The following is a 15,184-nucleotide window of genomic DNA, read 5'->3' as shown; positions in this document are numbered from 1 at the left end:
CCTAAATTTGAGCAACACGAGCCATCACCCTGGCAGAAGGGCTCCCCCCTGCAGTACGCCACCCTCACCTGCCTCCTTCCCTCTTCCACCTGTGCTGGGCAGGACTCGGGCTGGCTTCCCAGGACAGTTTCCCATCACACATCCATCTCCTTGCAGCCCCATATTACTCCTGATGCTGCTCAACCTGAAGTTCTATTCAGGGCAATGGTGGCCATGGTAGAAACTAATTTTGTTCCAAGAGAAGAACCAGCAATTCAGACCAAATAAGTTATGAGTAATGACATGTTACCTCAACATAGCAATAAAAAAAAAAAAAAGAAAGAAAACCTCCTCGTGGTAAAATTGACCAATGGTGAAAGAAAGAGAGAGAGAGAAAAAGAGAGAGAGAGAAAAAGAGACCAATGTGGGTAAATTATTGTTTTTTACTGTCTCCTTCATGATTGAAAGCATTACATGCAATCAAGTAAAATCATTTTCTTCTCTTCTTCCAGGGGCTCTATCTAGGGAAGAATAACAGATCTGTAAGAGCGCTTCATTCTCTTCAGGTTTTAATTACAAAAGTGACGCAGGGGAGGGAAATATCTCAGTGGTAGAGCGCATGCTTAGCATGCACGAGGTCCTGGGTTCAATCCCCAGCACCTCCATTAAAAAAGTGACACAAACACATCTTAAGAAGGTAAAATCAGGCTCAAAAGTTATTTTAAATCCATTAGTTACCCATAGTTCAGGGGTGTTTTATTTCTTTTGGGTTTTACAAATGAAACTTTACAAAGATGAGACTTTCAAAGACATGGAATTGTAAAAACAATCCAGTGATAGCCTTTTGTGTTATTTTAGTTTCTCTACGGTTATTTGTAGGTTTTAGAGTATATTTTATTCTAAAAAAATTTAAAAGAAGACTTTCTGGTAAGGTGTTTTCAATAATCCAGGAGCGAGAGGACTAGCTCAGGGCTTCTGAACCTCAGCACTGTTTGGACTGATAATCTTCACTGCAGAGGGTGGTTCTGGGCAGCGTGCTATGTTTAGCAGCAGCCCTGGTCTCTCCCCACCAGTTGTCTGGAGCACTTTCTCAGTTAGCCGTTTCAATCAAAGATGTCTCCAGATGTTGCCAAAATTGCACCAATTTGAGACCCACTGGGTTAACCTAATATTGAAGATATATTTAAAAGCATGAACACTATAAAAAATAAACCCAAAGCCAAACAAAATCCAGTTACCAATTACAGGGATAGGGTATTATTAATTTTCCATATGAAAATATGTCAACCAACTAGCTGCCAAAGAAAACATCTTGATGTGTACAGTTTCTTGACGTCTGTCCTAAATGCCATCGCAGCCTTTGTTTAAGCATGTACTTGACTCATTGCCTTTATGTAAGTGGTTAAAAGCAAAAAAAAAGATTTTCTGGACTCAAGTTGTTACCTAAAAGCCCAGAAGATGTAGTTCAAGCATTTTTGCTCGCAGCTATCTTCTTAGAGCCTATGGAAAGCATGATAAGTTTACACCGGTGAAGGCATATAATTCTGAGGAAGGGAAGACTACCTGGGGGCTAGAGGAAATTCATTTCTATCAAGAGCACTTCTACAGTTACGTCTGTGTAATTATAGAGCAGTGTATGGGAGGAGTTTGGGCTGAACATTGTAAGGATTTAAGATAGCTGAATTTAGGATTTTTTTAACCTTACAACGAATGGTGTGAAAGCAATATGCATTCAGCAGAAATCATACTTTGAATTTGGAATTTTGATCTTTTCCCCCCGGGCTACTGATGTGGGGACGACACTCTGTCGTGGTGCTAGGGGCGGCGGCAGCAGCAGCAGAATCACAGCTCCCAGTCAACCACTGGACCACGAGGGTAAACAGCCCACACACTTAAAGCCATTTTGTACCTTGCAACCATCCTGTTTTTCTTTCGGTACAGTGTTCTATAAATGACATGACATATGCAACTCTTAGTTATAAAATAGGCTTTGTGTTAGATGATTTTGCCCAACTGTAGGCTAATGTAAATGATGTGAACATGCTTAAGGTAGGCGAGGCTAAGCTATGATGTTCAGTAGGTGATGTGTATTAAATGCATTTTCCACTTAGGATATTTTTCAACTTATGATGGGTTTATCGAGATGTAACCCTATAATAAGTGGAGGAAGATCTGTGTAAATATGTTACTGAATCCAAACTCATTCTGCTCACTGCTGGATAGCCCAATAAACCGGGAGACAAGGTGTTGGAGTAAGGAATAATAACTTTATTCGGAGAGCTGGCAGACCGAGAAGATGGCAGATTAATGTCCTGGAGAACCATCTTCCCCAAGTCAGAATTCAGGCTCCTTTAATACTCAAAAGTGAAGGGATATGCTTGATTGTTGCAAATTTCTTGGTGTAGGAATTCTTTGTTCTTGGAATCCTTTGTTCTTACAGCTGTCCACGTGGGTCAGGTCATGGTGTCCCTGTAAACCTCCAACAAAACAAACGTTATTTCCTATTCTAAAACTTGTTATCTTTATATGAATGGAAAAGTTAATATCCTTAAAGGTGAGAGCCTTGAGAATAGGCTATCCTGTATATTTCAGGCTATAGGCAACATTCTATTGTAAAAGGTGCAGAACCACCAAGACTAAGCCTAGGAAACAGAGTATAGGGTTAAAGTCAAAAGAACAGATCTAATATGAAGCCAAACTTGTCCTTTTCTATTACAAATACATTAACAGATGGAAGTAATAGCGAATTCCTTCAAATGACTTTGGACAAGAAATTTCAAGCAATTTGAGATGAAATAGTTTTACTTAAAATATCTTAAAATTCTGAGGTCTTCTAGATTATGAAATATCTCTTCTGAAGAATAAGCAGAAGCCCAATATTTAAATCATTAAAAGTTAAAGAGGTCCCGCAAACTAATGTAAGGTGTTAATAACAGGAGAAGCTGGATGTAAAGTATGTGAGAACTCTCGGTACTGTCTTCCTCTCATTCTTCTGTAAATCAAAAACTGTTCTAAAAAATAAAGAAATTAAGTCTATTTTTATAAAAGATTGTGCAAATAATTTGCACTGATATGGATTAAGTGTCAAGGGGAAAACACAGAGCTAATAATGAAAATATTTAACAACCAGAATTGCACCGGCACCAAGCAATCCAATCCGAGTGGTTGCTGATGAGATATCCAGCTGTGCCGGTGAGCAGCAATGTAGTATCAGTTCAAGAAAAAGGCAAGGTGCAAAGCAGGGGTTTCTATTTGTGCAAAAAGTGGGAACAGAAAGGATGTGTGTGTGTTTATTTATATATATTTGTATATGCACAGCTTAGAAATATACATAAGAAACTGATAACAGCGGTTGACTCTAGAGAGGAACTGGGTAAGTTCACCATGCGGTTTATTGTTTAAAACAGGTCAATTGTGAAAGTAAAAGGGAGCATTGATAATAATTATTCCAGAACAATAGGCACAAACTTGTACTGTACTGGTAAGTCAGGATATTTGATCCCCCTAGAACTGGGGCACAAGGGTCTGGAGGGTCAGGGCTTAGAGCAGGCTTACTTTTCTCTTCATCATAATATGCACTACTCTTACCCTCCTTTTACTAGGACAAAAAAAGAGCCCTAGAAAATGGAATAAGTAATTCAATCCACATTGAAATTGGAATGGGAGAATGTCAAAAAATTTTAAGTCATTTTTGCCTTTCTATCATTACCAGTAAGGAAGAAATCTAGCTATTATTGTGAGGATGAAGGGCAACTCTGGATGTTGAAATTTTAATCTAATAAGCTTATTAAGAGTGATAACCAAAAAACTATAAAGCTAAGCAGTCAGTATGAGAGATTAGACAGCTGTAGAGTCTGGGCTGTTGATTTACCAGACATATTAGTAAGCCCAGGTGCTGTTACTGTTTCTTCAGTGTGTCCTGTGTAGGAAGCTGTGGCTCTTTCTTTCCCTCTTTCAACTCTCCATTAAAAATTTCAGAGTGAGGGTAAACCAAATTCAAACAGAATAACTCTACTATGCTATCCAATGGTATATTTGTTTCAGTCACATTAATTTAAAATTAGGACAAAATGTTAATGATTATAACTTCAGAATTTGGTCACTTATAGAAAATGATGTTATGTGACTAACGAATTAGGAAAAAAGAAAAAGAAAAACCATGATGGCAGACAATCATTAGATGTAATTACATACACTTGTTGATCTAAGAACTCTACATGCATTAACTCATCTCATCCTAATTTAAAAACAAAACCAGGTAAGAAATAGGTACTGTTATTATTCTCCTTTTATAGATGAGAAAAGTGAGTCTCAGAGAGGTTAAGTAACTTGGAAGATCACACAGCAAGTAAGTAGCAAAGTCAAGGTTTGAGCCCAAATCAATACTTTCAGAGCCAGTGCTGTTAACCATGACACTGTACTGTCTCCTGGGTTTGGATTGGCATCTGAGATTTAAATCCTAATTCCAAATCAACAACTTCCATATTTTCTAAACTAAAACCAGGGTGTGCAGTTTGACAATGGGTTACTGTATTTCATGGGGTTTTCCCCCTGAAATTTAAGATGTGAAGTTGCCGTGACTAAATAAGATGTCACTTGCCTCCTTTGGTTTCTGTTTTCTCACCAGTGCAGTGAGAGGTGGACTAGATGGTTTCTAAGGCTTCATTTGCTTTATGAAAATAGGAAACCTTCTCAGGTTCCAGGCATTCTTTAAAGGGTCGTTGATATTAATTTGTTTTATCTTCCCAACAGCCCTATGACATGACTTTATTATTCCCATAATAGAGATGAGCAAACTGAGGCCCAGGGAGCTTATGTACCTTGCCCTACGTCAGACTCAAAACCAGACAGTCTGGCTTCCAAGTCTGTGTTCTTAACCACTCTCTTAGGCAGCCTCTTATCATTCTGGACTAAATCGTAGATATGGAATATAAATTACAAAATATAAAGTGAGGACTAAAAGATTCTTCCCCAGAGATAGACTCTCTTCCGGGTGGGGAGCAAATTTTTGGAGTCCTCTGCAGCTATGATCTCCCTGGAGGCACAACCCTGGACCCGTCTTCGCCTGTTCCCTCCACCAGCACCCAAACTCCCCTTGGTTCTGCTGTCTTCCCGCCTGGTACTTTTGGGGATTGCTTGAGGATTTGAGAAAATCATGAGGATTAAAAAATGGTCGGGGGTGGGGGAGGGATAAAAGGGGAGTTTGGGATTGGCAGATATAAACTACTATGTACAGAACAGAAAAACAACAAAGTCCTTCTGTACAGCACAGTGAACTATATTAAATATCTTACAATAACTTGTAATGAAAAAGGATATGAATAAGAATATATATATACACATATATGTATAACTGAATAACTATTCTATACACCAGAAATTAACACAACATTGTAAATTAACTATAATTTAAAATGGTTTTTAAAAATAATCAAGCGAGGCAAGGTAGAAAACAAGATATTTTCAGCAACTCAGATACAGAGTAGTAAATTAAAGGAGCAAAATGCTGAAAAATGCTATTTTCACCCAGTTTTCTCTTCCTGCCTAGGGTCCTTACCTTCATCCTGCAGATACACACACACTGTAGTTTGGTACAGAGAGAAACTCTTACTGAAGGCATCATTTATTTTAAAATCACCATTCACAGTGTTCAGCTCAGTGCCATCCTGCACAATTTCCCAAACGTATTAGAATACCCGGGGTGCCTGGGCCTGGTCCACGTGCTGTGGGAATACAAGGAGGAAGGAGTTTCTGGACTTTGGAGCCCTGGACAGACCTGAGTCTGCATCCCTGTCCTCACAGTTCCTGGCTGCGAGCCCTTGAATATGCTACTTAACATTTCTAATAATAATAGTTTCCATCTCTTGAGCTCGTGCTGTGGGCCAGGCAGGCAAGTTATAAATTCCATCTCTAATGCACACGACAGTTCTGGTGGATACGTGCTATTATCCCCATTGTACAGAATAGGCAATGAGGCCCCACTAATCAACTAGGATTCCATCCAAGTTTCCATGCTCTTACCATGATGTCCTCCTGCAGTTTCAACCTCAGTTCTCTTTCCTGTGAAATGGAGTTAAATGATGCTGTCCTCCAAAAGAAGATGGGGCAAGGTAGATCACGTGCATGGTTCAGAATCAAGTTTACACACTAAGTAGTGGTTCTTACAGTGATGAAAGGATGTAACACAAGGGCACGTAGAAGTGCCTGGTGTGCTACGTGAGTTGAGAGGAGGGAGCAGATCTTCCCAAACGAACAGGATCTGGTTATGTTGTATTTGAGTCGAGCCTTAAGAAATGAAATATGCTTGGGTGCGTGGCAGAGATAGCTGATGGTGGAGGGTAGGAAAACATTTTCTAGGTGAATGTTAAGGCACAAAAATGGAAACTATTGTGGTCATATGTGTACCTTCAATGATTTTTTTTTAAGACTCAGATTTTCAAATATTCCTAAAAGAACTAGAATAATTCAACTCCTTGCTTTTGAGAGAAAAAGCAAACCCCACCATGAATTCTTCCAGATTAAATGGGATTACAGTCACAGAGAAAGGTGACTGCCACCCTCTTTACTAGGTAAAACCCTAATTCTAGACAAGGAGGGCAGACTCTGTAGCAGGAGACGAAGCTGGAGAAACCAGAGGCTGGAAATGAGAGTCCCCAGCCAGTCCCCACTGCTTCCATGTCACCTATCCCGTGTGCCCCATCTGTGCCCCCTGAAAGTGAGCGTGCTGTGCCCACTGGTCTGGTTCCAGTTGAATCATTAGCTCTAAACACATATCAATAAGTGGAAAAACTCATTTTATTGTTTACGTATAAAAATGAGTGGGATTTTCTGCTACACTCCCCATTAGCCAACAGATGGACCTTAAATGTTGTTGGGAACAAGAAACAGGCTTGCCAGCCACAGAGGTGGCCAGCATGGGCATGCTGTATAAAGCAGGCAGCACAAATTTACAGAAGAGCTTGCTTTCACTTTTTAAGTGCAGTTTCTGTTTAAGAGACTCAGCTGTAAAATATGGAAGTCATTTGTTAGTCACTTTCCTATTTTTTCAAATTAAACACAACAGGTAAATACCAAGCTCAGAGTAAATTCAACAAGCTGGCTAGAGAAACAGGGAGAGGAAACGGGAAAAGATAACTTATGACTTAAAACCAAAAAAAAAAAAAAAAAAAGGCAGGTCGGTCTAAGACAACCAAAAAAAAAAAGTTCTATATATATAGCCCTCCCCCTTCGAGAAAGTCACAACTTATTTTGCCATAGAGGAAGATAAATGTTACAATCTCTCGGTAACCAATCAGCGACGCCGCAGGCCTCAAACCAGGAAACCTTTTAAAGTGTAGTATTTTAAACTGTGCAAGGGAGACTTCTGGCTCTCAGCGAGTTCTTGTTCCCTGTGCCTGCAGGATGGGAAAGCAGATGTGAAGTCCCTGATGGCCAGGTTCAACACCGGGGGCAACCTCACGGAGGAGGTCTCGGCCAACAGCCGACCCTTCAAGGTCACGGGCCAAAACTCCCCTACAGGAGTCCAAGCCAAAAAGAACCTCTTCGGCTACCAGGGAAATGCCAGCTCTCCCGCAGGACCGAGCAACGTGTCGAAGTTTGGGTCCCCAAAGCCACCTCTGGGCGTGAAGCCGACCTTGGAGGACAAGCCCGACAAGGAGCTCAGACCCCCGTTTCTGAAGCCCCCGGGGGTGGGCCCAAGGTCTGGGCCGCAGGCGGGCTCGGCCGCTAAAGACCCCGAGGCGAAAGCCGGCTTTCCGAAACCCGTAGGCCTCAAGCCCGCCATCTTGCCCAAAGAAGATTCCAAACCGGCCTTTCCCCGGCCTCCTGGGAATAAGCCCTCGCTTCACAGTGTAAACCAAGATCCTGACTTCAAGCCACCAGGCCCCAAGCCGGGGTCTCATCCTCCAGCCCAGGAAAATGAACCGGAGCAGGTGTTCCCAAAGCTGGCTGGGATTAAAGGCAGGTTTACGTCGGCCTCACAAGACCTGGACCCCAAGCCCCTCTTCCCCAAACCCGTCTTTGGCCAGAAGCCAGCCTCGGGTACTGATGACTCCCAGGAAGTCGAGGGCCCCAGCAAGACTGCGGCTGCGCAGAAAGGCCCCCCGGCCGCTCTAGGGGCCAAGTCCAAACCCGGCCCTTTGAAACCAGCCAGGGAGGACCCGGAGAGTAAAGAGCATGGAGGCGAGACGTCCAGTTCTCCTTTTCCTGGAGTCGTTCTGAAACCTGCTGCCTGCAGAGGGGCTCCAGGCCTCCCCAGAAATGCTGAGGAGAAAAGAGAAGAGAGGAGGATGGATGCTGCGAAGAACGTCTTCCTGAGCAAAATGAACCAGGAGGAGTCGGCCTCTGGCGCACCTCCTGCCAAGTTTCCTAAAACACCTTCTAAGCTGACAACCACAGGGCCTTGGGGCCAAGGTCAAGAAAAAGAAAGGGGGGACAAGACTCCAGCCACCCCCAGGCAGAAGCCCCTGCCTCCCCTGTTTACCCTGGGCCCCCCTCCACCAAAACCCAGCAGACCACCACACGTTGACCTGACGAAATTCCAAAAAGCCGCTTCCGGAAACAGTGAGTTCTTTTCTCATTTGCTATTTCTCGTGTTCTGTTCTGCAGCACACGGTGTTTTAGCTTCTGGGGGGAAACCAATAACAAGGAATGCTTCCTTGCTGGTTCTCCTGTGCAGGTGGTAACTTTTCTTTGGCATTTTTCCCTCTCTGGTGTGAGAGGGCTGAGCCGGCTGAAATCCATAGTTCTCTGTCAGCATTCTGTGAGGAAATGCCTGGAGGGGCTGGTTTTAGGGGGTGGGGAGAATACATCCATTTGGTAGATAGGTGGTTTGCTTAATGATAAGCATTTCATTTGCTTCCTTTGTTTGGTTTCATTTCTGTTGAATGAGACTGAGGTGTATTCCCTCAACTGCCACAGAGGAGTCAGTCAGGCAGAAAGTGAGCAGACCCCTTAAGTCAGTGGTTGATGCCCAGGGGACACTTGATTGTCACAGCCGGAGGGTACTACTTGCAAGGCCAGGGATGCTACCTAACATCCTATAGTGCACAGGATGGCCTCTCACAACAAAGAATATCCAGTCCTAAATGTCAATAGCACAGAGGTTGAGAAACCTTCCAAGGGATTTTAAACGTCCACGAATTTATCATAGGTCTCCTAAGCTCAATATTCAACTCAGAAATGAACAGGACTCTTGTGAAATGACACTTTTTTATGTTGTAGCTTTTTTCTATTTCTCAGTATAAAGTTTCCTGAACGTTTCTGATAAAGTAGTACATAGCTAGAATAATAAGCCAGACAAATGGATACGTTATTTTCCTTCTGGGTAACTAGTTTTATTTTCCATCAGAGATGTTACCACATGCTATGGCACATGCTAAAATTTGACCCTGAATGACTTGGTAAGATTTGTAACCCTGCATAGTGATGGAGAAGCTCACTTCTGCCTGAAATGACTACTGTTTTAAGCAAATAATCTACAACTGCTGTTTACTGTGAGAAAGGAAAAAGGATGCAAGTGACCACACCACTATTAGGCTTTTTTTTTTTTAACTTGCAAAAGTGTGGTCTAATTAAAGCGGTTCTAGACAGAAAGGTTGTTTGTCTTTTTTTTGGCTCTGTAGAAGCATCTCGCAATATGTCATCTTCCTGAGATCAGTATTTGCGGTGTCAAGCAACAGATTAATCATCAAATCCCCCATTAATCCGTCATGTAGAATGCAGGTTTGGAATGACCCCATGATCATCTGTCTTCTAGAAAGATTCAGCCTTGTTAACACTTGTGTCCTCATCTGTCACCTTCTGTTTAATACTGGTCCATAACTCAGAAAGGTTATTTTTGTGAAACCATCTAAAAGACCCCTTCTTATTTCCCTTTCTGAGTTCTTCTGTGCCTCAGATAAAAAAATTGACTACTGTCTCCTCCATTTTATGGCTCTGACTTCATGCCAAGTAAACTGTTCTGATGTTAAGCGGAAATCCTTAGAGTTTTCGTCCATGTCCTCCATCTTTATTTCCACCCCGCTTTCAGGTTTGAGCGGTGATAACCAGGTGTCTGCGCCGTGCTATTGAAATGCTAATGAAGTGCTCTTTTAGCTCTGCGGTCCTGGCAAGGTCAGCATTGAGCTGATTTTCAGTGCAACAGAGCTCCAAGGGACCCAGGCAGAATTGCTTAGTAAACTTGAGTTGATCCTTGCCCTCTTTCCCCTTCTTGCAACCCTTTCCCATCCTGGCACGTCTCCCCTCTGCTTAGGTGCCCCGTGACACCGTTTAGATTCTGAATCCTCTCCTCAGTGTACCCCACCTCCACCCTCTGATCCCTCGGGATATATATTATGCTTCAAAATGCACCCTGTGCCCTCTTCATCCATTTCTTCCACAAATCGAAACTCAATCTTCTTAATCTGAGCTGACCCCAGGCTGGTGTCAGCATAAAGCAATCTGATTTATAACGCCAAGTTCAGAGTAACACCCCTTTAAAGCAGTCACATTTTTAAAAAGCATTTACATTTTTAAACTTATTTTTTAAATAGAAATTACATCTGGCTCAAAACCAGCAAGTATAAAGTGGTCTACAGTGAAAAGTACCTTGAGTCCTTCCCCACCGTTTGCTGGGTCTTCTCAGCCTCTGCCCCACAGAAACCACTCTTTTTGATTTCTATATCAGTCTAGTTTCTTTATGTTTACACCAGCAAATATAAATATAGGGACTAATCGCCCTGCATTTTACTCAAGAAGTAAAATATTATATACAATGCTTTGATCCTTGCTTTTTAAAAGTAAAAAACTCCTGTATATCTTTCCACATTTTAATAAGAGATTACTGAATATTCTTTAGAACTGTGTAATATTCAGATAATGGATGACTTACCTAATTGATTTAACAATTTGTATTGTTTCCAAACTTTTGCTCTTCGAAACAATGCTAGAGAAAATAACCTTGTATAGATGTGCCACAAAATAAGCATTTACTTTCTGAACACAGAGAATTTCTTAATATTCAGGTCTGCCTACTTCTAAATCCCATCATTGCTGTTTTTCCTAACCCATACAAAATAATTTAGCTTTCCATTTAGGAAAGTTAAAAAATACCAGAATTTGAAAGTATATAGTATTCAAGTTAACTAAAGCTTTGTCTAATAACTGTAGGTTTTCAAAACTCTAGAACTTTTTTCTTAGCCTTCTACCTGACTTCTTCCTTTCCAGGTTCACATCCAATTCCCAGATCTACTTTCCATCTTTTATCATCCTTGTCCAATATATTAGCCACTAAAAAATTTATATTTTTGTTGTACTTGTTATGTAGTATATACATGTTACCCCTGTTTATTCCTCCCAAGAACCCAATGAAAGGGGAATTCTTGGAGGAAACCAAAGCTCTGAGAGGTTGGGTAACTTGCCCGAGGCCATAATGTGACTGAGCTGATCCTCCTTCTCTCTGATTTCAGAGCCTCTGCCCCCTCGCCCCACCCCGGCTACCCTCTCTGCTATGCTCATAGGATATTATGAGATAATAAATCAAGCGTAAGTGAAAACCAAGGAATCTTCATTCCTCTCCCTCTCTCTGTCCTTTGGTTGAAACATGTCATTTTTTGTTTTACTATAGATACCACTGAGACAGAGACCAGTCTGTTTAACGTTATTTACTTGGAGCATAGAAATAATATATTCTTATTTGTTGCTCAGGTTGGTCCTCCCACCAAAGTCTATTTAATCAGAATTTAGTGTTAATATTTTATATAGCTTAGCAATTACTGTTAATAAATTAGATAACTTCTACCAATAGACTTGTACTCAATTGAATGAAGTTTTGATGCAAAATGAAAATTATAAACAGGGTCTATATTGTAGGTCAATTTAGTTATTTACCTGTAGCCATAAGCTTTAATGTAACATATTGCTTTTCATGGAGCTGATAACTTTTCTTTTCTCCAGAACCATTTAAAGTTACAAAAGCCTAAACTTTAAAAAAAAAAAAATCCAAATATCAAAATGTTTCTGTGAACTAACCTTTTCTCTGGTTCCTTTTGGTTCCTGGGTCAGCAGTGAAAGGCCTTCCTCCCAAGCATCAGTGTGTGTGCCTCACCAGCAAAGTCTGAGTTGTTAAGAACCCCAGCTTGACTGTAGGTTTGCACATAGGAGTTAGTAAAACCTGCTGGGAAACATTCAGTCCAACCTTTTTTCTGATCTTGTTCTTAAAACTGGAGAGAAACAAAGACTCATCTTTCCATATGTTGGCTTTAAGAATGATCAGCTCAGTCAGCATCAGCAGCTGAAGGGGTGAGGCCAGGAGGCATTGGCATCAGGCCAATGGTGTGCCTGACCTCCTCCCTCTCTGCTGTGTGTCACTGTCACGAATCCAGCCTACAGCAGTTTGGAACCAAAAGGTGCTTGGGCTGTTTTCACCAGCAAGTCACCAGTTTCTAAGAGGGACAAGATTTTCCTTCATAGACCCTGAAACGATCGCCTCTCTCTTGCCCTTCGCTCTCCTTATACATGTACTCTCTTAAAATTACCTTATTAGATAGTTATATATTTTTAAATGTTTGATCTCAGTGTGTGTTGCTCCTAGCCTCTACAGGAAGAAGAGATTCTATGCTCAAATACATTTAAGAAAATGGGGGCTGAGTGAATTCTTCACAGTGGGATTTCTACAAGCATTGAGACCCTGCTGTGTGCTTGGAATCTAAGAACAAGGTACCAAAAAAGCAGATCCCAGGACAGTTTTTCTGAAATATCTCACAGACAAGGCTCTTTCAGAACACTGAAAAGCTGGAGGCAAAGTTCTGTGGTACCCAGACAATGGAAGTGGTTCAGCTTCAGGTGGCAACAGGGTTCTCCACTTGTCCTTCCCTCTCATTCTCCAGGTGCCTGGTGTGTGCTTTGTGTCTGGTGTGTGCTTGTGGCTGGTATGTATTTTGTGGCTGGCATACACTCTTATATTTAGCTCCAGCCTGAGCTCATTTTGTTTCACTCACTCACCCTCCTCCATCCCTGGGAAAGCCATTTTCCATCAAACCTGTAGACCTTGCTTCTATTTCAGTTGGAAACTTCCAAGGAACCACTGACTGTTAATTGGGCAGCTTACCTGGGTTTAACTCCCAAACAGAATTGCCTCTAAAGAGTGTCCCTCTCTTAACCACACACATCCCGGATCACATCTTATGTGAGCTTTCCATTCTTCATCTTTCCTCTCCAATGTCTAAACCTCTCTTCTACTCTTCTCAGATAAACCAGCTCTTCAGTTTAATCCCTGTCCTCTCTCTCTTTTTTTTGTATATATATATATTTTACTGAAGTATAGTCAATTTACAATGTGTCAATTTTTGGTGTACAGCATAAAGTTTCAGTCATACATGACCATACATATATTCATTTTCATATTCTTTTTCACCATACGTTATTACAAGATATTGAATATAGTTCCCCGTGCTATACAGTGTGAGGTTATTGTTTATCTATTTTATATATATTAGTTGGTATCTTCCCTGATGTGTTTTATCCCAACAGCATGCTTTGGGCTTTTTTATCCAATGTTTTTATCATTTTTATGAGCCATCTTCATAGTCTTTATTTTTATATTCTGGCATTTAATTTTAGTGTGGAAAAGTCTGATACTACACTGAATTTCCCTGTTTGAAAGTCATTTACTTTTCAGTCTTGATTCCCAAAGAAATCTTTATCGTTAACGTTTAAAAACTTAGCCAAGCTGTATCTGTGTCAATCATTCTATCGCCAATATTTTCTAAGATGATATGCCTCTTAGCTCTCAGAGATTTTCTGTTTCATGAACTTAGACAGCCCACCATTTCTTCTGATCTGGCGGGGGGATGACAAACACATCTACTTGCTTTAACCCAGTGTGATAAGTTTGTCCACCCTCCAGAGCTGCAATTTGAGTTCTGAGTATTGCCTTTAATCTGCTCGTCTATGGAGTGAAGGTTAGCTGGACTGGTCCTGAAGGCCGTCCTTGCCAGGGCTCTGAATGCTGCTCCATCTTCTGAGGTCTCACTCAGAGCCCTGTACCAGGACAAGGCCAGCCATGGCAGCTCCCCCCACATCGGCCCCGCGGATGATCCTGTGCTGGTAACTGGGGCTTTCATTATATAGGTTTCTCCTTGGCCTCCCCCAGGCTGTTCACTCACCCGTGCGTCCACTTCTCCAACCTGGCATGTGTTCGGGAGGATCCACAGGTTTTCCTAGGATCGCTGTCTTCCCCCAGTGTTGTTTCTGAGCCTGGAGAACAAACCGTAGGCGTCACTGGCCTCCTGTGGCACCAGAATCTTCTGTTTTTTCCCTCAGCCAGTGATTTTTGACATTTATCCAATGAAGTTATTTTCCTTTTCTCATGTGATGGCTGCGAGTGGGTCTGGGATAATGTTTATCTTGCCTTATTTTGTTTTTACTATTTATTTGGCAGCTGGAGGAGCAGCATCCTGTAAGCCCCTCCCTCATTATTTAATAGCAACGAAATATTTCAATTATAACTGAAGACTCAGCACTATTTCCAAAGGGACCTTCAGTTCACCCTTTTACAAGGCAGGTAGCAAGATAGCAGAAAGGAGACTCACATGACTTGGGTGCCCACTGAGATCCTTGTTTCACATCCTCTGGACTGTGCTTACCCGTTGTGGACACTTGGATGACCACTCCCTCTCCCCTCTGCAAGTCTCCTATCCTGAGGATTCTTCAGGACAGATCAAGAAAGAGGAGGTGGGGGGGGGGGGATCCAGCTACTTGAGTGGGACTTTGATAGCATCTGACCTCCACTAACTGGCAAATCCCTGAGAGCCATCATATTTCAAGCCTTTGACAGCCAATTAGTTTATATTTAGACTAGGAGGGAAGTAAAATACCAGATAGAAAAATGAGCCAGGAAAAGGAGAGGACCACCAGTCAACCTGTACAGAAGGCAGATTCCCCTCTTCAGGGCCTAGGTCATTTTGCCACCGAGAAGTCCCCTTGTCCTGTCCAAGTTCTTTAGTGCTCAGTGTGTCCTTCAAAATTCTTTCTGAACAGCTCAGGCACCTGCTAGTCTTTTAATATTAATTTTGACGCAATAGCTCATACTTACTTAATTTACAGGAAACAGTTTCTTTACATTGATACTCACTGTGTCTGTAAGTGGAACTGTTGCTTTTCTTAGTTGCGGGAAGAGAAATTTCTGTAAACCCCAGTTTGGAGCAACGTGCCATAATTTACCCTG

General features: G+C 41.8%; 1 protein-coding gene and 1 long non-coding RNA gene across 6 annotated transcripts in view; one reads left to right on the top strand and one right to left on the bottom strand.

Moving 5' to 3' along the window:
- Positions 1-15,184, top strand: part of FYB1 (FYN binding protein 1) — a 139,396-nt gene that overhangs the window by 47,091 nt on the left and 77,121 nt on the right. For all 3 annotated transcript variants that reach the window (XM_064480258.1, XM_011000633.3, XM_011000641.3), the window contains one exon: positions 7,380-8,541. In XM_064480258.1, coding sequence (XP_064336328.1) covers positions 7,380-8,541 — 1,162 coding nt within the window. The remainder of the gene's footprint in view (positions 1-7,379; positions 8,542-15,184) is intronic.
- Positions 2,199-14,981, bottom strand: LOC135319493 (uncharacterized). Of its 3 annotated transcripts, none has more exons than XR_010378153.1 (5): positions 14,835-14,981; positions 14,124-14,214; positions 11,989-12,133; positions 5,537-5,702; positions 2,199-2,456 (listed from the first exon to the last, which is right to left on the bottom strand). It is a non-coding gene; the product is annotated as an uncharacterized LOC135319493 (long non-coding RNA). The 3 variants fall into 3 exon arrangements; XR_010378152.1 differs by having other exon boundaries at positions 14,880-14,981; XR_010378151.1 differs by lacking the exon at positions 11,989-12,133 and having other exon boundaries at positions 14,880-14,981.

The sequence above is a fragment of the Camelus dromedarius genome, chromosome 3 (assembly GCF_036321535.1).
Source record: "Camelus dromedarius isolate mCamDro1 chromosome 3, mCamDro1.pat, whole genome shotgun sequence".
Classification (NCBI taxonomy): Eukaryota; Metazoa; Chordata; class Mammalia; order Artiodactyla; family Camelidae; genus Camelus; species Camelus dromedarius.
This window is presented reverse-complemented; position numbering and strand designations above follow the sequence as displayed.